Genomic DNA, 27,135 nt, shown 5'->3' on the forward strand with positions numbered 1-27,135 from the left:
TATATATATATATATATATATATATATATATATATAAATTTAACTGTAAAAGAGCCTTGGGTAGGTCCTTCAGAAGGTATTCTAGAAAGCACTGTTATCAGAGATGACAGTTCCATGCATGTTATTGCCTGTGAACACCTTCCAGTGGGATAAGATGTGGAGATAAAAATCCTGACCCTCTGTAGGTCTAGGTGAATGTGTGTGTGTGTGTGTATCTTAGTTTTAACAAAAAAGTTTAAAAGTAAAACAAAAGTAATTTTAAAATATTAAATTAAAATATTAATGTTAAAATAGAAAAGAGCTTGGAGAATGGGGATATAAAGAAAGAAAAGGTTTTTGTATAGCTATATAATGTGCTTGTGTGTTTAAGCTAAGTGTTATTATAAAGTCAAAAAGTTAAAAACCTTATAAAGTAAAAAAGGTTACGGTAATAACTCACTGACTCACCCAGAACAACTTCCAGTCCTGTAAGCTCCATTCATGGTAAGTGTCCTAGATAGGCGCACCAGTTAAAAAATCTTCTACACTGCATTTTTTATTATACTTTTTCTATGTGTAGATACATAAATACTTACCATTGGGTTACAATTGCCTACAGTATTCAGTATAATAACATGCTGTACAGGTCTATAGTCTAGGAGCAATAGGCTACACCATATCCTAGGTGTGGAGTAGGCTACACCATCTAGGTTTGTGTGAATATACTCTGTGATGTTTGCACAGAGAAGAAATTGCCAAACAATACATTTCTCAGAACTTATCCCTGTTGTTAAGCAATGCATGACCATATATACTATACCTTGTCCCAATATCAAGCCAGCTGCCATAATCCTTGACCAAGAAGAAAAAATGCTGTAAGAAAAAAAAAGGCTCAATTAAAAACAAACCTATTTAGATTCAGTCTAAAAACAAAGTCATTTTAGGACTATATGTTTCAGATTTCTGACTCTAACAATCACTAGCTGACTGTAGTCACCAAGAATATGTCATTTACTGAAACTTTTGCTTGTATTAGAATTAACAGTAATCTAAAATCCAGAAATAGAATTATCAATCAAATGAACATAAAAGTGACATTTCTGAATAACTAGAAATAAAGAACAAGCCAACACCAATTAAAAAAAAAAACTAGATAATACTAAAGATATCAGTGGAAAGATGTCATGTCATCCAACTATCAACAAATATTTACTGTACTGACTACCTACTGTGTGCCAATCACTGTCTTAGGTGCTGGAGATAAACTCCTCCTCACAAGGCATAGGCTCTACTAAATGATTCAGTCAAATTATCGGGTATGTGTGTGTGTGTGTGTGTGTGTGTGTGTGTGTGTAAGCGGGGGACAGAGGGAGTGCTATCATCGGAAAATATAGGCAATTATAGAAACAGAGGAAGGGGTCATACCCTGATTAGGATGGAAGGGTAGGCTTCCCAATGGAAGGTGAAATCTAAGTAAAATGTAGGAGTCAGATGAAAGGAGGTTTGGAGAGAAAGAAGTTTCTGGCAGAGGGAATAGCCTATATACACATCAAGAGTTCATAGAGAGCTTGGTAGTGTCAAAGTGAGGATGGTGTAGAGAAAACAAGGATGGAGAGGTAAGAGAAGATGCCAATCAAATGGGCAGAAGCTATATCACAAATGACTGTCCAAGTTAATTTAGGCAATCTTTTTTATACAAAATTAATCAGAATTTCAACCCTCTTCTATTAACATGTCTGTTTGTCACTTTGCACAAAACTGAAAACTGATTTGTTCTCACATAATGTGTGGTCAGTTTCAGAAATACAATGAATAACAGTTCAATACCACACAAAAATACTCTCATCTAAACCAAGTGACTAGGAATCTGATTTGGGAAGCTACCCTTACTGGTATTCCTAGTTACTTCTGGCATGGGATGTTATATGGTGATGAATTAACCTTATCCAAAAAGACCGCTGGTGTTTGTTCTCAGCTACTGGGCAGCGATTTCTAGGCCCTTGGAATGTCATGGAATGTCATGCCTTATAGAAGGTTCTGCCTGAGGGCTTGGCCACTGGACAGTCTAACAATGTGATGTATGATGAGGGCTTTGGGCCATATTACCAGCTGTATCCCCAGAAGGGATTAAAGGTCAGCCAGGTAGGCACTATGTGATCAAACCCCACTAAAAAGTCTGGACAACAAAGCTTAGGTAAGCCTGGCTGGCAATACTCCATGTGTACTGTCACACATCAATAGTGGGAGGCTAATGCTGTCCTGATTCCACAGGGAGAAACAGAAACTCGGAATTTGGTGTCCTGGACTCTGCCCTATGGCCTGGAATAAACCGTAACTGAATATAACAGCATTCAGTGAGTTCTGTGAATTCTAGTGAATTACTAAAGCTGAGGGTGGTCTTGGGAACTCCCCAAACTTGTAGACATAAAATAGGTTCCTCTTTTTGTTAATAAGAGAGGCCTACCTACCTGCATCAGAACTCATTTATTGCAGCCACATCTTGATTAACACCTTCCCAATAGAAAAGCTGCATTTCCTTTTCCTTCCTTCCTTCCCTCCCCTTTTCCTTTCATTTTAATCTGAGAGAAGGGTTAAAATCAACATTTCAATAGAAAATGATGTATTATCTAAATTTAAAGTTAGCTTTTTCTGTTAATTTCCTTTGGAAGGTTCATTTCAGATACAAAGCAACATGGAAGACAAGGTATGCCAGATTCGAATAAATCAAATAGTAAGACTTTTGACACCTGAAGAAGAGCACACATCCTTTATAATAACTAATATAAAACAACATAATTTATATGTGTAAATTATTCCAGCACTTACAACTCAATATCTAAAGATTTCATGTACCAAAATGCATTCATATTTCTCTTTATTAAATTAACCCAGGACTCTTAATCTAATTTATATGGACTACCCAGTGATGCCTTACCAAAGCCATAATGTCTGATATGACGAGAACAATGAGAAAAGGCTGGAAAAAAAAAGAAGGAAAATTACATATAGTACAACAGATGTATTTTTCAAGCTCATTAAAATCCAAGTGAGACTAGGCAAATAACCTAATATTGTTGGTACTTTTGCTTCTGAAAATACAACTTTCAAAGGTTCTTTTCATATTATTACAAGTGACCACCCTATAGAGATGAGCTGGACTGTAAAATGTGTTATTAAGTGCTCTGAATATTTATTTCAGTAAAATGAAAGGGACATACATTATGATTTTCAAAACTAAACTTTTGAGATTATTGTTAACTAATATGCAATTTCAAGAAATAATACAGAGGGATCCTCTGTACCCTTTACCCAGTTTCCCCCAGTGGAAAGATCTTGTAAAACCATGGTATAATATCCCAAGCAGGACATTGACACTGATACTGTCCAGATAAGGAGTGTTCCCATCATCACAAAGATCTCTCATGATGCCCTTTTAGAGCCACATGTGTCCTCCCCTCACCACCCCTCTGCCTAATCCCTCACTCCTGAGAGCCACTAATGTGTTCTCCATTTCTATAATTTTGTCATTTTAAGAGTGTTTTATGAGTAGAATAATGTACATAACAAGTTGAACAATTTATATAACACTTTGTTACCTTTGCAACCTTTGGGGATTGGCTTTTCCCACTCAGCATAATTTTCTCAGGAATCATCCAAGGTGCTGTGTGTATCAATGGGTCATTTACTTTTATGGCTGAATAGTACTTCATCATATGGATATACAATGGTTTACTTAACCATTCAAGCACCAAAGGACATCAAGGGTTATTTCTACTTGTGGCTATTTTTCCAGTTTGCAGCTCTTACAAATAAAGCTGTTATAAACATTTGTGTCTAATTTTTTGTGTAAACCTTTCATTTTTCTAGGAAAATACATCAAGAGTGCAATTGCTAGGTCATACAACAGTAGCATGTTTAGTTTCATAAAAAACTGTAAAACTTTTCAGAGCGGTTTGTACCATGTTACATTTCCACTAGCAATGCATGAGAACAATTTCCTTACATCCTCAACAGCACTTGGTGATGCCACTATTTGTTTTTAACTGTTCTGATAAACTGTTCTGATAAGTGTATAATGATATTTCATATTTTTTTAAATTCTTTTTTGAGATGGAGTCTTGCTCTGTTGCCCAGGCTGGAGTGCAGTGGTGTAATCTCGGCTCACTGCAACCTCCACCTCCCGGGTTCAAGAGATTTTCCTGCCTCAGGCTCCCGAGTACTTGGGACTACAGGCACATGCCACCACGCCCGGATAATTTTTGTATTTTTAGTAGAGACGGGGTTACACCATATTGGTCAGGCTGATCTCATACTCCTGACCTCGTATCCACCCGCCTCGGCCTCCTAAAGTGCTGGGATTACAGGCGTGAGCCACCACGCTCGACCCACTGTGGTTTTTATGTGCATTCCTTTAATGGTTAATAATGCTGAACAACTTTTCATTGGCTTATTTGCCATCTGTATATCTTCTTCAGGTGTTTTGCTCACTTTCTAATTAAATTTTTTTTACCATTTAGTTTTGTGCATTCTTTATATATTCTAGATACTAGTCTTTTTTCAGATACCTGGTTTGTAAATATTTTCTCCCAGTATGTAACCTATGTTCTCACACTCTTAGCAGGGTCTTTCACAGAGCAAAAACTTATAATTCTGAAGAAGTCCAGTTTATCACTTTTTCCTTTTACGGGTTACAATTTTGATGTCAAGCCTAACTCTTTGCCTAACCCAAATCCCAAGGATTTGTTCTATTTTTTTCCTAGAAGTTTAAATCTGTGGTCCACTTTGAGTTAATTTTTGAATAAAGTGTGAGGTTTTGGTAGAGATTTGTGACTTGTTTTTAAGAAATAATTGGTTTTCTAACCATTAGGTTGAAATAAAGACATGTAACTCAATAGTTCACATATGCAGATATATACCACAAGTCAGACTAATGATATCTTACTGAAGTATAATTCCATTCAGACACAAAATAAAGTGTATTAATCGATTAAGAGTTTGTAGAGAATGCAATGGTCATCCAGTACAACCTTCTACCTAAAGCATGAATTCCCAAAGTATCAATCCCAATAAAGGCATTGTCTAGCACTAGTTTTAGTGGTTGCAGCAACAGAATCCACTCCATTTTCAGCAGCTCCAATTACTGCAGAGTTCTTTCTTCTGTGAATCAAACCACAACAATAATTCTACCCTATGGACCCAGTTCTTCTGGAATAGAAAAATAATAAGTACAATTCAAAAGACCTTTAGAATAAGTGCGGTGGCTCACACCTGTAATCCCAACACTTTGGGAGGCTGAGGTGGGAGGATCGCTTGAGGTCAGGAGTTCAAGACCAGTCTGGCCAACTGGTTTAAATCTGTGGTCCACTTTGGTGAAACCTTGGCTCTACTAAAAATAGAAAAACTAGCCAGGCTTGGTGGCACATGCCTGTAAGCCTAGCTACTGCAGAGGCTGAGGTACGAGAATCGATTGAATCTGGGAGGTGGAGGTGGCAATGAGGTCACACCACTGCACTCCAGCCTGGGTGACACAGTGAGCCGCTGCCTCAAAAAAAAACCCCAACAAAACAAAACAAACAAACAAATGAACAAAAAGACCTTTAAAAAACCTTTACATACTATTTTCAAAAAATGGTTTTGATTTTTTTAGAAATATTATTTTTATTTTTCTAAAGAAATTATATTACTGTGTGACACAGATGATGTTCTGGGATCCTTGTGAAATTAAGGCACATCTGATTAAGTTATTTATTGTCTTCTCAGCCTCAGTTTCCTTATCTATAAAATGGTCGTGATAATATCTATATTTCCTAGTATCATTGGAAAAATTAAGTCAGGTAATATGTGGAAAGTACCTAATACAGTGCTCGACATATGGTATTTGCCTAGTAAATGTTGGTTTCATTCTCATTCCTTAAACAAAAGCTTTAAATGAAATTAAAGATATAATCTCTCCCCTTATGGAGTTCATAAAGTGTGTATTAGCTAGAGTTGCCATAACAAAGTACCACAAATTGAGTGGCTTAAACAATATAAATTTCCTCATAGTTCTGGAAGCTGGAAGTCCACGATCAGTGTGTGAGCAGGGTCGGTTTTATTTGAGGTCTCCTTCCTTAGCTTGTAAATGGCCATATTCTCCCTTAGGTTCACATGTCATCTCTTCTGTGTTTGACTGTGTCTTAATCTTTTCCTCTTATAAAGACATCAGTCATATTGGACTAGGACCCACTCATATCACCTCATTTTACCCTAGTTACCTATTGAAAGGCCCTGTCTCCAAATTCAGTCATATTCTGAAGTACTTGGGGGTCAGGACTTCAACATAAGAATTTTAGGGGACACAAATCAGCCTCTAACTGGGTGTGAAACACAAAAGTAAGAAACAATTTTATCAGCCACAGTCTGAGTTACCTAACTTAGCCAGAAATTTGAGGGTGGAAGGATTCTGGAGAGTGGAGCAGTTGGGTAAAAAAAGTTTAACAGAGAATAAGATCCCTGAACTAAGTCTTAATTAAAAAGAAGGAAAAAGATTTTCCAGAGCAAATCTTCATATTCTTGAACCATTTTGTGGAAACTGAAGAACCCAGAAGTAAGCCTGCTCAAGGTCACACAGCTAGTAACCGTAAGTCATAGACTTATAACAGCAAGTCTGGCCCCAGAGCCCGTGCTCCAAACCATTACGCACACTGCCTCCCCATGGCTCTACTGACTCTCAGAGGCCTTCAGCATCTTCATCAGGCTCCTTTGAATGTGTCCCTGGTTCCTTTGTTTATTCATATGCTGCCCAACTGCGAAGGCATAAATGTAACACACTATTCAATATTCAAGGTGATCTAATTTTAAGAAGGATAGGGTTATCATTCCCTTGCTCTGAATGGAATAATTTTATTAAAGGCAGGTTAGTTATATGGTATTATTTGATCTTCAAGATGTTTTGAAGCTATTGTGTACCTAGATCCTATAAGTTTCCTCATAAATATATTTTTATTCAAGAAATAAATACCTGCTATTGTTTTTATCCAATTGATAATAAATATTACTTATCATCCCCATCGAGCCACTGTGATTGTTCACTTGCAAGACCCTTAACTGATCTCCCTGCTCTTATTCTTGTCCTCCTAAAGTTATTATCCATGCAACAGACAGAACAGCCTTCAAAATCTACCAAAGGCTTCTTGCAACAACTGAGTAATACTGAAGTCCTATCTGTGGCCTAAGTGGCCCCCTATGTTCTGCCCCTGCCAACCTCTTCAACTTTATTTCCTACAATTCTTCTGCTAGCGCAGTCTGCTTAAGGTCACCTTTCTTGCTGTTCTCCAAATACACCAAGCATGTCTTCAACTCATGCCCTTTGTACATTTCACTCCTTCCACCTGAGTGAACCATGAAACTATGTGAGTAAAGACTATATTCAGGTTTTTGCATAAATTGCTTCTCCTTAGAGAGGTCTCCCTGGACCACTTCATTTTTTTTCCCTGACATTTAACACTACTTAAAATTTTATTACGACAAGCATTTTATTTTCTTTGTCTCCCCAGGTAGACAGTAAGCTCTGTTCACCAAATGTAACACCAGCGGCTAGTACAGTGCCCCGTATATCATACAAACTCAAATCCTATGTGCTGAATGAATAGTAGGAGTAATTAGCATAAACTAACACTGAAAATGGCTAATGCTACACATTGTGAAATTTGCTCTAGATTTGAGACTGACTTAAGAACCTTTTCCTTTTGATTTCATAGAACACAAAAAATCTGATCCAGGAAAAATTAGACCTGGTAGAAACAACACCAAATAACATTGTAGAAGGCTAAAATCACACAGAATAAAATCTGTAACTAACAAAATAATGATGGAAGAAGCAAATCTTGACAATAATCAGATCTGTAATATCTAATCTAGGTGAATGAGACCTGGTAGATATGATAACTATAGCAGGAAAAAAAAAACACTGGGAGGAGCTGAAATCCATAGACTTTAAAATAAACAAAAACAACCCAAAATTTTCTGAAAATTAATAAAATAATTTTAATAAATTAAAATCAAAATAGAAATACTTAAAAGTAATTTACTTCTACTTCATATTAATTTAAAATTAAGCTGCTTTAATAGAGTACCCACAGGAAAACACTTTCCCAATAAAAGTTATTCAATATTATAATAATTCTGATTCAAATCTGGATTCCTAAATATGGGAGCATAACATTCTGGAGATAAAAACACCCATCAGAACAAAATGATATATTCAAAATTAGAGTAAAATTATTTTCACTTCAATTAATACAGGGCATGAGAAAACTAGCTTTTTGGCTGCTAGATCACATTGTTGACAACTGCTATTTTCAAGTTTTTTTTTTTCCCCAATCCCTGCAGGGTAGCCATGGCTCTTGTACAGTTGAGCATTTAATCAAACACAGAACTGAAAAATCATCCCTTTCAGATCTTATATGGTTGGTTGTTGAATACTTCTGTAATACTAAAACTTGTTTCTCTTTCTCAGCGGCCTTCTAATTTCTCTCATGCTTTGCCGCATTCTGAAGGTGACAAAGGTCTTCATGGTCCATGTCATCTCAAACCGTGAAATGAATGGGCCACAACTGTGACACTTTTGACAGGTTGTTTCACACCCCCACACCTCCCTTTACCCTAACCCCCTTCCAGTTTACAATGAATGTGTGCCAGACAGAGTTCTGGCCATAGAGACATAGTCAGAAATCTGCTACATGGGGCCTTTGGGAAAGACACTGCTACCCTGACAGAAAAGGAGAACCAGTTGACATATTTCCTTGCCTTTTTCCTCATTAGTCCTTTTCCCTTGTTCCTGTCTGGATGGCAGATGAGATATGATGGCAGATGGAGGCATGATGAGAAAAACACGAGGGTAAAAGCAACAATCTAAGAATCTTCCATTCTTAGGAATACAGAAAAGCAGGGTTGCTGATGGCATCACAGAGTTGTGGGCTGCCAACCTCCAGACTCCATGTGATATGAGGACATAAATCTCTATTTCTCTTAGCTACTGTTAGATTTTCATTGCTTACATCCATAAGCATTCTTAATGGATAAGCTATCAGGTAATCTTCATGTATAGCTACTACCTTTTTGTGGTCTCTACCCAAAATTTACAAGGTTTTGTTGATGAACCCAATTATTAAGACTGAGACACTAGATAAAGTATTAATAATTAGAAAAGCAAATTTTAAGTCATGCAAAAAAAATGTTAATACAACTTTTCTACTTCACTTTTGTTCTACACACATTTTAAGGAGTGAGTCGGAAGAGAACCAGAATCATTTCACTGGTTTGTTATATTGAACTCGTCCTTGGCATTATAGATCTAATAAATAAATAAGTCATTAGTATATATCTCCACCCCCATCTTAACCGTAGGCTTCCAACAGTTGTAAGAAAATGATTAGCAACATAAATAATAAGACTGTAAAAAGGTGAACAGAAAGGAGAGATGTTATCAGTGATTATTTGGTAAGTGCTATGGCAGTGAGGGTGGCTGGACTTCAGCTTGTGTGATGGATTAAATAAAGAAAACAGGATGAGAAGCTAATTTTCAATAGGAAGAAAAGCTATCACTGGGATCAATGTGTGACATTAAATTTGATGAGTCAGTGTGATATCCAGGAAGAAATGTCAGTGACTTCTGAGTTTAAAGGTCAAAAGAGACCTTTCTGAGCCACCTTTGCCTCAGTTCTCTCCTGCTGTGTTTTGTTTTTCATTGCACTAGTTTCTAGATAGCATTACTATACACACGTACAAATATAAGAATACATACACACATACACTTTGATGTGCCTTCTATTTCTCATTCCACATGTCCCCAGCTCTTCTTATTTAAACCTTAATTAAAATTCCTTCTAAAAATCTTATCCACCAACAAAGATGCAAGAAAGTACATGTCATTCACCAGTTTTTATTGCATCTAAGTAAATATCTCTTATGTGATACTGACAAGGCATAAATACTCTCAATATTAAATTCATGTAAATATCCTGCAAAAATATACTAAAACTAGAAATGAGATTTCTAGTATCCTTAAGCAGTGGAAGAAAAACTTTTTTCTTTATGGCATATGCATAATACTATGCTAAACCCAGTTCTAGCTTATACTCATCAAGAAAAACATGCAAATTTATGCTAATATTAGTTATTTCTTTCAGCATTGAGTATGCTAGTTTGATTCAAGAATAACAAAACTGCCAAGCTTCATATTTATATCAAGTATTTTCCAGAGTCCCTGTGCTGATGAGGCAATTTTATTGGTTAAAAAAAGCAAATAGTTGAGTTGACAGCTTTTCTTACACAGTCTTGATTGCTTAAGACGGACTGCTCCAGAAATTCCTCAAAACTCAGAAAGAATACTTCCCACTCCATTTGTCAGATGTGTAGAAATCATAACTGAGAAACTAAGTATATTTTTGACACTTAGAAAAGTTAATTTTAAGTCACGGAAAATGAAATAATGTTCACACATTTATCTAATAACATATTTAAGAAATAAACCAAAATAAGTTAGAGTATCTTTTGTTTTTTGGCGGCACAGTTACAACAAGTAATTAACTACAATAATTTAACATTTATGTTTTACTGTTTTCTAGGGAGATTCTTCACTAGCTTGAATAATATTCTAATAACATTTTATTGCTGAGAAAGCAAGCTTGTCTGCTAGAGGCCCTAATCAACTAATTTCCTCTAATGAGTTGCAACTCTGACTAAACGGGTGAACATTTTCTCATTTGTGTAATAAACAATCTATGTTACAGTGTCTTAATAGCAATCACATGAAATGTCTTCAAATGTTTACTCTCATCTCCTAAAAACAGGCAAATCAAATGTTTCTTAAAAGAATTCATCTTACCTTTTTGATGATAACTGAGTAGTCAACTGAACCGCTTCGAAAGCACACATAACAAGAACAAAGGGGATTAAAATCTGTAAAAGAACAATAAATGATGCCATGAATAACTGAAGCATTTGAGACACTTTTTGAAAAGACTACTATTTCTGCTTACAGAAATATTTTCAATTTCTCAAGTAACTTTTATATATACTAGTGAAAAGCAAACACTGAAATAAAAGCATGGTACCAATGGCACATAGAACAGTGATGAAACTACCAACTCAGATTTCATACAAATTTCTTTTTCATTTAGAAAAGATATGCTAATTTTACCTTGAGAGTAATAAGCTATACAGTGTAAAAGACAGCAAACATCAATACATATTCCAAATAAAAGCCTATTACAAATTTTGTTCCATTTAATGTATTCTAATAATTAACAAGGTTCAAAAGATTTCAAGAGGGTATGAAAAACACAGAATGCCCAAATCAAATAAATTATATAACCCGATAATTTGATTCACAGATCCTTAAACCCATCTGGTTATTTAAAACTATAACATTACAAACATGATTCAGCTTCTCAATCATTGCTTTTTGTTTTTTTTAAAAAATACATTTATTTATGATTATAAAATTCACACTCATTATAACAAATTTGAAAAAAAATTATAAAACATTTGAAATAAAGCTATAGCAAAATTTATGCCGGTTGAAAATCCATAATCCAGCGCTAATACTGTTAATTATCTTGAGGCTATGCTTTCCAATTATCAATCTTTGGAAAAATATATAACTGGTTATGGAAAAATATAAACTTTATGATTATATGTGTATTTTATATATATTATAAAAAATATGGTTTCAAAACAGGGCGGTCGAGACTAGGTCGCGAAATAAATGATGTTCGAAGACTGCATAAAGTTCGCTTTTTTCAAGGTGAAGAGACATTATGCGATAAAATCGGAATTCAGCAGGCGCCCTCACTTCTAGACACATCAGTCAACAACAGATCATCTAAGCTGATATTAGTGTCATTAACGCTTACTGCATCTTGCTAGAGATTTTAAGAGAACCTAGCATTTTTGACAATATGCAGCTTTGTTTTTCTCTCTTTTTTCGCTTTCTTTCTTCTTCTTTCTTTCTTTCTTTCTTTCTTTCTTTTCTTGTTTTAATTAAAGGTCCATGGTCTTTAATAAATTGGGGAAAAAAGTCACCATTTTAAAATGTGAATGAAAATTAAGGAAATAGCAACATGTTTTAAAATAACTCAGTAGAAAACAGGACATGAGAAAATGAACATCTTTTAGCATTTCTTAAACTTCCATTTGTATTAGTGTAGTAACAAAAGTAGACATTAATCCTATTAAGATGACACGTTTAATCATTTTTATTTATAAATCTGAACATTAGGTAATCGGATTTTAGGCAAGTATCAGCTTAGTTTATTTAAACAAATATATACTAAGTAAAATGTGTCAGGCATTATGGTAAAGGGAATAAAACAAGCATAATTACCTTAAAGAAGAACAAGAATTACATTACAATGAAGAATCTGAACCCCTGGAAAGCTGAAAATTGTCATTATCTTTGTATTGTCAGCACCCAGCTAGTATCTAGCACATTACTGAATATAGGAGAAAATGACACATTTGTTGAATGACTCGATCAATTCTAGGTACATGGATTATGAGAAAAGATTATGCTGGTAATCTCATAGGTAGAGAACATGGGTTCAGGGAACCTTATACTCTTTAGCAGCACTGCAGTTTGATCCATAGCTTCCCACAGGCTTTAATCACATCTGATAAGATCCTCTCAAATTAACACTTGAATCCCTACTCTTTTGAAGTCAAATGCACTTAAGAGTAAAGCAAAAAGATTACCTGTGGTTTGGAGTAAGGGATAGAAGGTCTCACCTCCAATTTAGCAGTGCCAACTATGAAAGGATATCTTCTTTCCATTGCTACCTAGCTCTGTCGAAATGACTTTATAATCTTAATTAATCAATAGCTTAATACAAATAACAAAATAAGAAAACTAACCTTCCACATCATCAGGGCTCCCATCATGAAAGGACTGAACACAGTCAGAAAGCAATAGACAGAGGCAAGATCAAAGCTAGGGAATTATAACAAGGGAAAAGGATTTAGAATTCACTCTGTAACTTTAAAAGAATGTTCTTCTAAAAAGATGTTTAAACTAATTCTCTGAAATCTACTTACTAAAACATAAGCAAACATCATATTATGAAGCCACTAAAATGAACGCAGCAGATCTGAATGTGCCAATACATACCAATCTCCAAAATGTATCATTCAGTATAAAAAGAAAGGTACAGGCTGGGTGCCATGGCTCATGCCTGTAATGTCAGCACTTTGTGAGGCTGAGGTGGGTGGATCATCTGAGGTCAGCAGTTTGAGACCAGCCTGACCAACATGATGAAACCCCATCTCTACTATACAAAAATTAGCCAAGCATGGTGGTGGGCGCCTATAATCCTAGCTATTCGGGAGGCTGAGGCATGAGAATTGCTTGAACCCAGGAGGCGGAGGCTGCAGTGAGCCGAGATCACACCACTGCACTCCAGTCTGGGCAACAGAGTGAGACTTTGTCTCAAAAAAAAAAAAAAAAAAAAAAGGTAAGGTACAGAACAAAAGGTATAGAAGTCCCAGATTGCATTATTTTTTGGTTATACATATGTCACTTACATTTAAAATTACCTGTTAATGGAAGCTATATTTCCAGTTCCAAAAAATGCTGTCACTAAGAAGAAAACCTAAAGGAAGTCAAGGAAATGGCAAAGCAACTCAGATTTCATACAAATTTCCTTTTCATTTAGAAAAATATGCTAATTTTATCTTGAGAGTAATTTGCTTTTTTACTTGCATATTGACCATGAATTGTTTTCAGTGAACATTCCATTGTATCTCCTTGTCAATGCATTTTAAAATGGCCAGACTGAAGAGGCAGTGTACTGAGAATAATGAGGCCTGAGAGGTCATCCTCACTCAGTCCCTAGTAACCTTAGGAAGGTTATTTTCCTCTTCCCTAACATGAGCAAGGTGGACCATATCTGTAGTTGGCTGCTAGTGATTTTTTTCAAAAGAAAAACGTGGATCTAGTGTATAACATAGACATTTTCAGCTGAAAGACACGGTTATAGTCTATATATGCTTGCTGTAAACCCACCATATGTTAAACACAAGCTAGACCGCTTGAAAGGCTCAGGAAGAAACAAGATAACCATGTTTTAAAATAATTCAATAAAGAATGACAAATAAGAAAGCACTGAATATCTTTTTGACATTTCTTAAACTTACATTTGTATTAGTAAAGCAATAAACATTGATATTAACCTTAGTGTCCAAGAACTTACTGCGAGCAAAGCACTTAAAATGGTGCCTAGCCCACTGAAAGGGCTTGATAAGTGTTAGCTCTTTTATTACTATAGATACCCACAAAAAATGGTGAAGCAACACTGAAGAGGAAGTATGAATCATGACAATTTTCAGTGAAAAAGAGGCATTTGAGTTGGTGAGTTGAGCCTTAAATGTATTCATGGATTCAGTGATTCAACCAATCATCTAACCAACCAATGTTTATTGTCTAGTATATGTCAGAGATAGAGATAGGCACTAAGAATATAAACATAAATAAAATAGTCTCAAAATACTCAAACGGTGACTAAGATATGATGACAGAAATAGAGGAGAGACATTTTAAGGTAAAGAACAGTGAGAAAAAAATGACACTGCCAAGGAAGGGTAAAAAGGTTTGATAGATAGGAACTTAGACTTTATTGAAGGATATGGTGAAAGATGAAGTAAGAAATATAGATTAGTGGCATATTAATAAAAAGCCTGAACTTGGCCGGGCATGGTGGCTCACGCCTGTCCTGCAATCCCAGCACTTAGGGAGGCCGAAGCAGGTGGATCACGAGGTCAAGAGATTGAGACCATCCTGGCCAACATGGTGAAACCCCGTCTCTACTAAAAATACAAAAATTAGCCGGGCCTGGTGGCACATGCCTATAGTCCCAGCTACTCAGGAGGCTGAGGCAGGAGAATCACTTGAACCCGGGAGGCGGAGGTTGCAGTGAGCCGAGATCATGCCATTGCACTCCAGCCTAGCGACAGAGTGAGACTCCATTTGTTGTTGTTGTTGTTGTTTTTTAAAGAAAGCCTGAACTTTATTGTGGATACAGTGAAGAGTAGAAAATCTTTTAGACTGGTGTTATAATGAAGAAACACCAGTAACTGTGTGATATTCAGATAAGGGAGACAAATAATTGGAGGCAGAAAATTTAAGTAGGGAGCAATTTGCAATTTCAGTAGTCCATGTCAGAGATAAGGAAGTGTGAACTGATGCAGTGGGAATGAAGATCAAGAGTGAAGGGAGCCACAGGGACTTTAGAAGTGGACAAGGAGCGGGCCGGGCGCGGTGGCTCAAGCCTGTAATCCCAGCACTTTGGGAGGCCGAGACGGGCGGATCACGAGGTCAGGAGATCGAGACCATCCTGGCGAACACGGTGAAACCCGGTCTCTACCAAAAAAATACAAGAAAACTAGCCGGGCGATGTGGCAGGTGCCTGTAGTCCCAGTTACTCGGGAGGCTGAGGCAGGAGAATGGCGTAAACCCAGGAGGCGGAGCTTGCAGTGAGCTGAGATCCGGCCACTTCACTCCAGCCTGAGCGACAGAGCGAGACTCCGTCTCAAAAAAAAAAAAAAAAGTGGACAAGGAGCAGTTAAATATGACAACAAGTTGGACGTCTTCGGGACAGGGAGTATGGTGATGCCATTAAATGAGATAAGGCCTGCCAGAAAGAGTGACTTTGAAGAGGAGTGGCAGTTGTTAGTCAGTTTGGGACACATATTTGGTGATGCCCAGCAGAATGTTAGACATGTGGTCCTTCAGGTCACGAGAGAGGTCAAGTTTGGAAAAATAGATCTTAGAGTTGTTTGCAAAGAAGTGTCTACCAAAGTTACAGGAAAATATGGCATAAACCAGGCACAATAAGAGAAGGTTAACGGTGGAGCATGGAGAAAAAAACATGGCTGAAGATCAGGCAAAGGAAGTAGTTATAGAGAAGAATAGAAATGATATAAAAATCTTAGAAGAAAACTTGTACTGTGTCCTGGATGTGAAGGGAAAAGAAAGAGAAAACATAGACTTGAATGTTAAAGTGTGATCAGGTAAACTGAATAGATGTGAGTGATCAGGAAGCCCCTGCAGACCACTGACAGTACAACTTCGGCAGAGACATCTGACACATACTGATAGAGCACTACTATGTGTCAGGCATTGTTAGAGGTTTGTGGACATGGTATATATATGGAGAGAAAATAATGGCAGCAACTATAAATTTTTCTTTCAAAAAATTAAACAGGACAAGATGAAATTATAATTTAGGGAAATGCAAGGATCAATGGGTAAAGTGCTTTATTAGTATTAGCTGATTGGAAAGAACCTGTAAAGAGAGAAAGAAAGCAAAACAGAGTGAAAGCAAAAGACAGAGAGGATGAAATAGTTATTTTCTGTACCTGAGAGGTCTAGACTCTGCACCATGGACAGCTCAAAGGAAATGCCTCCAATACTTACAAGCCATGTATCTGATATGGGGTTAATATCCAAAACATACAAGGAACTCCTACAGCTAGCAAAAGTAAAATAGTTACACTTAGAAAAAAAGAGTAGAATGATGGTTGCCGAGGGCTGAGAGGAGGGGGGAAAGGGGAAATGTTGGTGAAAGGGTATGAAGCTTCAGTTGTGCAAGATGAATAAGGTCTGGAGATGAAATGTACAAGCATGGTGACTATAGTCAGTAATATTGTATTGTATACTTGAAATATGCTAAGAGTGTTGATCTTAAGTGTTCCTACTGCAAAAACAGAAAGAAAAAACAGTATGTGAGGCAATAGATATGATGTGATATATAGATATATATATAGATATGCTTGATTGTGGTGATCATTTTACAATGTATACATATATCAAAACATCAAAATATACACCTTAAATATATACAATTTTTGTCAATTATACTTCAATAAAGCTGAATAAAATAAAATAAAGGAAATACATCCCTATGATTTCCTGCAGCTAGTCAGTGAGCCTTTCCAAACTAAGACTTTCCTCTGCCATACTGTCTTTCAAACTTCTACTACTAACAACTTTCACAACATTGCCTCTGAGGTGATCCAAAAACCTTTGTGAGACAGATGTTATGTAATATGAGTTTAGAATAAAATGCACATAAAAAGATATGAACTCATAATTGTGGTTTCTTCCAGGATGAGAGAAATTAGATTGAAGTTGAGAGTTGAAAGACTTTAGCTTTAGCTCTAATGTTTTAATTTCTTAAAACACATTTTAAAAAAACGTATGTGACAAAATACTAATGGCTAATATCTTGAATAGTAGGAATATATATAGATACTTATTCTTTATACTTTTTGATAGTTCAAAAAATGTTTTAATGTGAATTACATGAGAAAACTATAATTCAGGGAGGTTAAACTACTTAATACCACTATTAAGTGATGGGCAAAAACACCTTCCATGTCTTCTTACTCCATTAAGTGGGAGTTGCAGCTCTTTAAACCAAAGTCTCAACAAAGGATACAAGGAAAAAGGCCCTACGGATGTCATCCAGATACAGCTGTCGAAACTGAGTTATATCAGTATTATAAGAGAACTGGATACTGGTAAGCTGTGAGATAATAAGAAAAATATTAATGCACAATAACAGTTGACTTATTTCTATATTTGAAGGCAAACTTACAATGGCTAAGTTACAATGGCTAGAAACATGCCCTGTGTTGACAAAAAAATAAAAAACAATAAATCTTTCCCTCGGGTTTAATTACACCTTAATAAAATCTGTCAAAAGGTAAAATAATATATAGAATACAGTTGTAGTGTTGCTATATGTGTAATAAAAGTGAGAATTGAGCTTTTTCTTATCTTATATAAATGCTTTATTTTAAAACTACTATATAAATTCTTCCCTTTTCAAAGACTAATTTCTCAGAGTGTCCTGATCATCTTAAACCTAGATATGGTATCATATTAAAAGGCACGGTAAAATTAAACGTTTATTTGTCCCTCTATTAATTCTATTTGCAGAGAAATTTTCTTTCTGTAAAAAAGCAACATATTCCTGTCTTTGGTAGAACAGAAAGCCACTCAATCCAACAAGGTGAGTGCACTCTTGCTTAAACACCTTCCACAAATAGAACACTAATGGGTGAATTTAAAGGTAGACTTTTCCCATTCCTACTTCCCATGTAATTTTCTAGTAAGTTCTTGGGATGTTTTAATACTCTTTTCTAGAAAGAGATACGTTTGCTTTCAGTTAAAACATAGAATTTAAAAGTAACACAATAATCCTCAGCCTGATGAAATATTTAATATTAAGGCTAATCTCTGAGTATTTACATAAATCTGCTCAAAATTGCTTTTTGTGTATTATTTTAATATTCAACGACTAAAAGTTTAAAACCAGTAATTACTAAATATGCCTCACTAAAGTTTCTTCTTTATTGAAATTAATCATTCTGAATTATCAATAACGATCTACAAACTCAACTGGAGCCAGATAAGGATGGATCAACTATGAAGGTATTTTCTGTAACATTCATTTTATGTGACCTTAGTAAAATTGTAAATAATCTATCACCAATTTCTCAGAATTACCATCAGCTCTAAATATAGACAAGAAACATCAATTTAACTCTGTAGCCCACCATGATAAAGGTATCTTTAAAAAATGGTTGGATTTTAGCTAACTCAAAGAATTATGTGTTGCATAAACAATCTAAGATTTGGACTGAGGCCACAATCATTAAGGCAGCAGAATAAGCAATCTCGATTAGGACGACCAGAAAGAGAAAAACAACAATAGAAACTTAAATGTCACCTTATAATCAAATTCATAAATTGACTTGTGACAACATAAAATTCTTCTAAGATAAATTGACGGAAGGAAAATTGGATGTGAAATATGAAAAAAAAAAAGTGAAAAGCATTCTTTTCTTTATTCCTTCACTTATATTGACATTTTTTAAAATCAATGATTCTCAAGTAATCACTAAGAAAAGCCCAACCTACACAACAAAAAAATTGTGCTTTTCTGTGATACGTAAAAAATCTTCCTTACCAATTATTAACTTAATTAATGCCAAAAAACTAAAACTTTTAACACCAAAATTTTAAGTAGAAAGAATTTTGAAATAACATTGCAACTTCCTTATAGGATAGCGACTAATAGTCTCAAATAAAAACAACAATGACTTTGACCAGTTACCTTTTGCTTACAGCAAACACCAGATTGTTGTAGAGTTTCTTGTTCTATGTTTATCCAGACAAACATCAAACAAGACAATACTAGTGGAAAGACAGCTTCATACCTAACAGGTGGGGAAAGGTAGAAATGAAAAGAAAAAAACAGTAAAATAAGTAAAAATGCAAATTTACACTGAGGTCTTTCTCAAAATTAAAATAATTTGATAATACTTCTAAGTCACAATATTACAAAACTTAAATTTTCTAGGCTTTCCAGAAGAAGAAAGTAGGAAACTACTATTTAAATTTTAACCCCAACATCATCTTTTTTGAGTGACATGAAATCTTGAGATAATTATGTGTTTAAAATAATAGAAATATATAAAAGCCATTCATAAAGCAAATGACAGATACACATAAAAGAGAAAGAAGGCATGAAGACAAAGGCAAAAGATAATTCTTGAGGTAAAATTATTAACATACATAGAAGAGGAAGAGGAACACTCTAAGTTTTCAAAAAAATGGGTGTAACAAGAACACAAACATGAAAATTGACCTTATTGATAACATATGGAAATTAAAACAATGGTGATATATCATATTTGCCAATATTAAAACAACAGTGTTGGCCGGGCATGGTGGCTCATGCCTGTAATCCCAGCACTTTGGCAGGCCAGGGCAGGCAGATCACAAGGTCAGGAGTTCGAGACCAGTCTGGCCAGCATAGTGAGAACCCTGTCTCTACTAAAAATACAAAAAATTAGCCGGGTGTGGTTGTGTGCGCCTGTAATCCCAGCTACTCAGGAGGCTGAGGCAGGAGAATCTTCTTTGAGAAGATTCTGTCTCAAAAACAAAAGTGTTGACAAGAGGGCGATGAAAAAGGAACTCTCATATGCTCTCTATGGGAATATACACTTTCTGGAAGACCATCTGATACTATGTATTAAGAATCTCAAAAATATTCACATACTATAATGCAATAAGGCCATTTCTAAAAGTTTACCCTGAGAAAATAATCAGACATGTGCTACAATTTCCATTATAAAGATATCTGTTGTAACACTGGTTACAGAAGAGGGAAACAGAAAACAACCTACATGTCCACAGGGGAATGATTAACTGTGTGGTACACCTACAGGCTGGAGTGTAAAATGGACACAAAAACAAAGGAGAAGTGCTCATGAGACAACACAGTGATAGAAGCCTTTTCTAAACAGTTTCCGCTTTGTCTGGGGTAAATGCTCCACCTTCATAATCCCTAAATGCTCTATTATAGTACTTACACCGTCTTAATCACGTTTACCTGTCTGCATCTATTATTACTTTATAAAATCTTTGAAAACCAAGTCTGTGTCTGTCTCATCACCACTGCTGGCCCAGTTCACAAATATTTGCTGAGTGAGTCATTTATCTAATCAGAAGTTACAAAACAAAACAAAGACTTATTTCCTTTTTGAGTCTTTCAACTACCAAACTCTACAGCATATGGCATTATTTCCTAAAGATGAGAAAGCAAAAAAATTCCAAACACTTTAAACGCTATTACAAATTATAAAATTATAACACTGAAGACTGGGCAGAAGAAAAGATTCAGGTTTCAGAAAACATACACAAATCACTTGATATATAAGACTTAGAAGGCCCAGGGATATGAACAGATACACACATGAGAAAATAGCATGAGTAAAACAAGTACAGAAAACTGTACAAAGCAGTGCCATTTCTGACCTGTTAATATAACGTTTGATTTTCTTATACCAAATACTGTTACATACTTGTTACAGATACGATGAAACAGTATTCCTCATATATAGTTTGTTGTAGATATTATACATTGGCACTGTTCTTAAGACAACTACAAGTTAAAAAAAGAAAGTTCATACCCAATGGCCCACATACACTATATGAGAAGTGAACAAAGGAAATAATCCAGACTATGAAAAAGCTTATGCATAAAAACATAACTCAAAATATTATGTGTAATAATAAAAAGTTGAAATAAAATCCATATCATGAAATATTAAATATCTATTAAAATGGTGGCTAGGAAGCCTATGAGCCACCTAGAAAATGCTTCTGAAATTATGTGAATTAGAAAAAAAGATCCAAAATAGAACATGTACTGCAATTAATTTTATGTTAAAAAGACAAATACGGGGGGTAACACCAGAAAGAAATATACCAGAACATTAATGAGAGTAGAGTTAATACATGCTTTTATCCCTTATCCCTACTTTCCATAATGTGATGACTCTATATGTCCAGTGATTTTTTAAAAACTGAAAAACAAATATTTAGAATGCTTATATCCCTGGCCTTTCTTTAAAGTTCAGTTCAATGTCCTTGATGGCACTAACTCAGCTTTCCTATTCAAGCTCTTTCTCTAGTCAGTCTTCGTTTCATACAATACACAACTTCATTAACTCACAGTAACTTAATTGTTTGATTTTGTAATTGCCTAACACTGTAAAATATAGTTCTTATTTTATAGCAGCTTATAACTCTATTGTGTACCAGTATTACACTAATGGTTCTCTCTGTGTGTCTGCAGAGTGCTCTGGACACTGGATATATGAAAGAAAAAACAACTGTTGATTAACTGAATCAAGGTACATACTCTGAACAAAAGGGGACCATAATTTTTTTAAAGATTTGCAGTTATATATGAAGTTATTGTTTCCTAATATTTAAAAACATAAATGTCATAGTTCTACAAATAGTAGAATTTATTTATTTCCTTTTAAAAACTATACATTATGATCACTTTCTTTTGTAAAATGTAGATGAATAAACCAGATAAAGATAATCTTCCTATGGGACTTTATCTCTTAAGACAATCAATATTTTGTATAAAGTCTGTATATCTGCATTAATAAACTGAAATGTCAATGAAATGTCATCACAGGCTCAGGGAGAACATAATGAAAACTTACTAAATTAGGATCTGCTGGTTTGGTCTCTGTGCAAATTGAATAGGGCTGACAAGGCATTTAGCTTCGTATTATAGTTTGCTAGGCAAAGGAATAATGCAAAGAAAATTTCAAAGGGAAATATTTAACCAGCGCTAACCAAGAGAACAAGCTATTTTCAAGTATTACAATAGCTCCATTTGCATAAAATAATTAAGTGCTGGTTAAAAATGAATCTTCTTTATTCATTAAATCAAGAATGCATTGTATAAGAATTTAGGATTACTATTGCTGTATTTCTATATTATAACTATATTTCTTTTAAATATTCTGTAATTCTGAATATTCAATAATTTACACAGAGAACCCTCCAGGTCATCCAAAATGGTAAGGCTGAATCATAACAGGTGGACTATGTTTTACAAAACTGATTTGACACTGAGAAAATGTACTGATTGAAATGACTGAACTGTGCTATTTCAAGATACTCTTTTCAATTTTTTTTGGCAAAGCTAGATATACTTTCTGATGTTGAATAATATATCTCTTAATGAATTCATTAATAAGGTCATATAGTGCCTTATTCTGATTTTAGGTATAGATTTTCCCTTTTTAGATTTTAAGTTATGATTCTGATTATGCTTATTATGATAATTTGTTTTGACATCTCCTATGACTATTAAATTGATGATTTAAAATACTTATCCCCTATGTAAGTTACATGATTAATCATGCTACATTATGAAATAGTTTTTTCATTCAAAATTAAACTTCAGTTATCTTTGTTTCTTGCTCTCCTTTTCTAATCCAGCAAATCAGATCTATTTTTATACTTGTTTACATTTTTTAATCAACTACACATCCCTTTAAATCTGTTTATTGTTTTAGAATTTGAAAGTTCAAAAAAGAGAAAGGCCTATTGATTAAGAGACTATACAGAAGTTAGTACATATTTCTGGACATTTTCAAACATTTATTTCCTTAAATCAACCTCTGGGTGTAATCTCTTAATAAAATTCATGAGTCTCCCTGAAACGGTAGGTTAGAATAGAAATTATTTTAACTTCTGCTTTCTTATATAGATTAAAACTTGTGCATAGTCGAATTCATTTTACTCTCATAGATTCTAATTTAACAAAATTATTTATCCTGAAATTTCACTAATAAAGGGGAAACTGTGAAAGATTTTAAGCTCTCATGTTCATCACTCTTGAATAACAGATGCTCATAAATTTCCAGTTTTATTTTAAAGTTCTACTTCAAAGGTCTAAATCTCAAAGAAAGCCTCTCTTAAAATCTTATTAGGTAGCTGGTAAAAAGTTCCATGACATTTGTATCACATCTTCAGAGCTGTGGCCCACATCTGGTTAGGCAGGGGGAAGGGAAACAAAAGGAGATAGACAGCTTTGGTGAAAAAAAGGTTTAGGGCCCCATTGGATCATCTCTTACATGAGACTACAAGAACTCCTGAGGTCCAGGTCACTTAGGGTGTTAGGGTCTACTGTGGGAAGACTTTGAGAACACCTCTCTAATATTGAATTATGACAACTAAGTTTCCAAAAGGGAGAACCTGAGCCTTAGACCGCAAATGGCTTTACAAAATCATTTGAACTGTGAATAACCTTATAGCATAATGGTGAAACCCTAGGTTTAGTCTAACTTCGATCAAGATTGTGTATTTGGGCCAAAATTCAAACTGTTTATGAGTGGTGTTTATTCACTGTTTATTCTAGTCATTGTTTGTTATAATGTGCACATTTCTTACCCTCATAAAGATTTAAGTAAGGACAAAATTCAAAAACAAGAAAAGAATTCTCCAAAGATAACAGACAGAGTATATCCCTGTCTTCACTGAGTTCTAGAAAATGCTTTGGGATTCACCCCAAGTCAAGCTGCTGATTTTTTGTTTTCTTTTGTTTTGTTTTGATAAGAAAATTTCAATCTTAAATAAAAATCTTTAAAAGTTTTGGGAAAATATTCTGAAGGTTCTCTGAATGAAATGAATATTTGAACTGTGAGATGTGTAAGATTAAAAAAGTACTATATTCAAAGAAGAATGGACGAATCAAAGCATAATTTAAAATGGATACAAGGAATGCAATAAAAAATAAAAGTCAATGAGACTTAAAATTCTTCCATAATCAATCAGAATTTTCTAACATTATAGTTAAGTGATATTTTAGCAACTTCAGAAAAGAGAAACACAAAGACAGCAAGCAATACTATGAAATGGATAAAAAAAGAAAACAGAAGATTACAGATCAAGTCAGATATAGTCCTCACTGAGAAGTAAATATTTATAATGTATCCCTCAAGATTTAGAAAATATTTTTCATTTCCAGAAGTTAAATACTAATAGAGAAAATATCAATATATCATTTAAAACTTGCTGCTATAAAATTAAATTGTTAAAAAGTTTATACCCTGTGCTTAGAAGTAGGTAGGTTGACATCAATGAAAGAAGTATGCTGAACAATCGCTGAAAGACAGCTGGAGAACTCAGTAGTGGCACAACCAAGGAAGAGGCTGCAATGAAACAAAACAGGCCATTTGTCAGTACAAGAGACACAAAAAAATGTTAGTGTAGAGCCAGGCATGGTGGCTCACACCTGTAATCTCAGCACTTTGGGAGGCTGAGGTGGGTGGATCACCTGAGGTCAGGAGTTCGAGACCAGCCTTGCCAATATGGTAAAATCCCATCTTTACCAAAAATACAAAAATTAGCCGGGTGTGGTGGCAGGCGCCTGCAATCCAGCTACTCAGGAGGCTGAGGTAGGAGAATTGCTTGAACTCAGGAGGCAGAGGTTGCAGTGAGCCGAGATTGCACCACTGCACTCCAGCCTAGGCGACAAGAGTGAAACTCCATCTCAAAAACAAAAACAAAAAAAGTTACTGTAGAAGCCCTGAATAATCTAGTATCATTTATGGCATTTATTGCTTTGTAACCTTGAACATGAGGCTACATTCCCCCTAATTATAGTCAAGCCTCACATTTTTAATTATTTTAACTATGCTCAGATTTTCTCAATTTATATTCAGCCCAGATCACAGTAATAATATTAATTCAAAAATGAACTATTTTTTAATGAAATAAAAGTATTACTCAAGATTTAGCAACCTTTGCTTAATTAGGCATTTATATCTTAGTTCAAAGACAACTTACTCCTCAGAAACTGATTTTTTCCTAACCCCTTCCTTCTCCAAGTTTTCCCACTGTAAAGTATGCACTGACAGTTGCAGTATGCCCCTTGGAAAAGAGAACAGGAATGAGTTCACCATGCATGAGAGTTGTATTAACTCTCCCCCGGGATAATAAAAGGAACTACCCAAGTGGAGGAAGGGCAGATGAAGTGGGTGGGGTGGCAAAATGTAAACTCCTCCATCCCTATTCTGGGAAGGAAATGTGCGTAACTTCCTAATCCCCCTAGCACTCTAGAGTTTGAAGATAGACAAGATGGGATGAAATCCCGGCTGAATCACTTACTAACTGCTCAAACTATAGGGCAAGTTCATTAACTGACCTAAGCAGAAATTTACCCACCTATCAAATAGAGATGACATTAAAAAGTTGTGAAGATTAAATACAATTTCACCTATACAGTGTTCCCTGAGCACAGTGCCTAGCACATAGTGCTTAGTAACTGTTAACTGTGGTTATTATTACTAGTCAACATCTTCTAAATTAATTTACATGTAATGTCAATTTCATCTAAAGTCAAGTCACTGCAAGATTTAAGACTATGAAGTTATATTTTTAATACCCTTACATGAGTAGCTTCTTTTTTTCCAGATGTGTAGTTCCAATCATAATCAACTGATACATATTTTAACTGAAGAAATAACATTTCAATATCTCTGATTTTAAAAGTCAGTTAATCTGTTGGACAAATGGTAGTTGTTAAAAAATAAAAAATAAAAAAAAAGTAAATAATAAAAGTCAGTTCAAACGAGACTTCTTCTGTAAAACTGTACACATTTTCGGTCCTTGCTCTACTTTTGTCTAAATGCTTGATAAGATACTAAAGGGGAAATAAGAGTCTCTATTCTAAATGACATAAGTAGAACCAATTTCAAAACATACCGTCCATTTGGAGATCATAGCATATTAAACAAAAATGCTCATTAAAGCTAGACCATGGTGTATCTGTGCCTAAAAGAGATCTTTGGAGATACTGATGACTTACCTATGAGTTAACTTTATTTCATGTCTTACATCATTTTGTAGGTATCCTCTAGAAGCTAGCTTTACCAATCCCAAGAAGGAAAGATCTTGTTTAAAATACATGCCCAGAGAAACTTTTATGTTTGGAGAACAACAGCAATAAACTGATTCTAAATCTCCTCCTCACCATTCCAAAATAATAATCAAATAAACAAGGACAATAAAAAAAAATCATACAGGATACTTCAAATAGAGAAAGAAGCATATAAAACACTGCATAATGTATAAGTGTGCTCTACTACAACATAAGAAGATTTGACAGAATCTTATTGACAGAATCTTCAATTTGTTGTAGTAGAGCACACTTACACATTATGCAGTATTTTATATGCTTCTTGAGAACAAGCCTAAGAGTCACGTTAGTAAACATGAATGAGCTCAACTCACCTTTTTACTTAAAAGAAAAAAAACTGTGGAATTGGCACATAAAGCAAAACTTAACTCTAGGCAGAACACAGGAACTAAAAATACAGTGATTCATAAAGGCTAAAAATAAAGGCTAATGGAAACAATACGAAATCTAGAGTTGCAATCCTGATACCAAAGTATACTTTAGACCAAAAACAATCAATAAGGCAAAGAAGAACACTTTATGATGTTAAAAGTGACATTCCACAATGATAATGTAATAGTTATGAATATTTTGCTGCAAACAACATACCTAAAACAAAATTATGACATCCTTCACAGAAATAGAAAATAAAATCCTAAAATTCATATGGAACCACAAAAGACTCTGAATAGCTAAAGCAATCCTGAGCTTTTAAAAAGGAAGTTCTGGCTAGGGCAATCAGGCAAGAGAAAGAAATCAAGGGTATCCAGTTAGGAAAAGAAGAAGTCAAATTGTCCCTGTTTGCAGATGACATGATTGTATATTTAGAAAACCCCAT

The 27,135-nt window shown here is 34.8% G+C and overlaps 1 protein-coding gene across 1 annotated transcript in view; it reads right to left on the bottom strand.

Annotated features, from left to right (window-relative positions):
• Positions 1-27,135, bottom strand: part of PIGN (phosphatidylinositol glycan anchor biosynthesis class N) — a 142,642-nt gene that overhangs the window by 23,886 nt on the left and 91,621 nt on the right. Inside the window, exons 22-30 of the mRNA XM_017867141.1 lie at positions 24,447-24,549; positions 19,137-19,239; positions 17,454-17,540; positions 13,552-13,607; positions 12,874-12,949; positions 10,847-10,920; position 10,412; positions 2,915-2,956; positions 800-852 (exon numbers count right to left, since the gene is read on the bottom strand). Of these exons, the coding sequence (XP_017722630.1) occupies positions 800-852; positions 2,915-2,956; position 10,412; positions 10,847-10,920; positions 12,874-12,949; positions 13,552-13,607; positions 17,454-17,540; positions 19,137-19,239; positions 24,447-24,549 (595 nt within the window). The remainder of the gene's footprint in view (positions 1-799; positions 853-2,914; positions 2,957-10,411; positions 10,413-10,846; positions 10,921-12,873; positions 12,950-13,551; positions 13,608-17,453; positions 17,541-19,136; positions 19,240-24,446; positions 24,550-27,135) is intronic.

Source organism: Rhinopithecus bieti, unplaced genomic scaffold (genome assembly GCF_001698545.2).
Source record: "Rhinopithecus bieti isolate Rb0 unplaced genomic scaffold, ASM169854v2 scaffold_2554, whole genome shotgun sequence".
Lineage (NCBI taxonomy): Eukaryota > Metazoa > Chordata > Mammalia > Primates > Cercopithecidae > Rhinopithecus > Rhinopithecus bieti.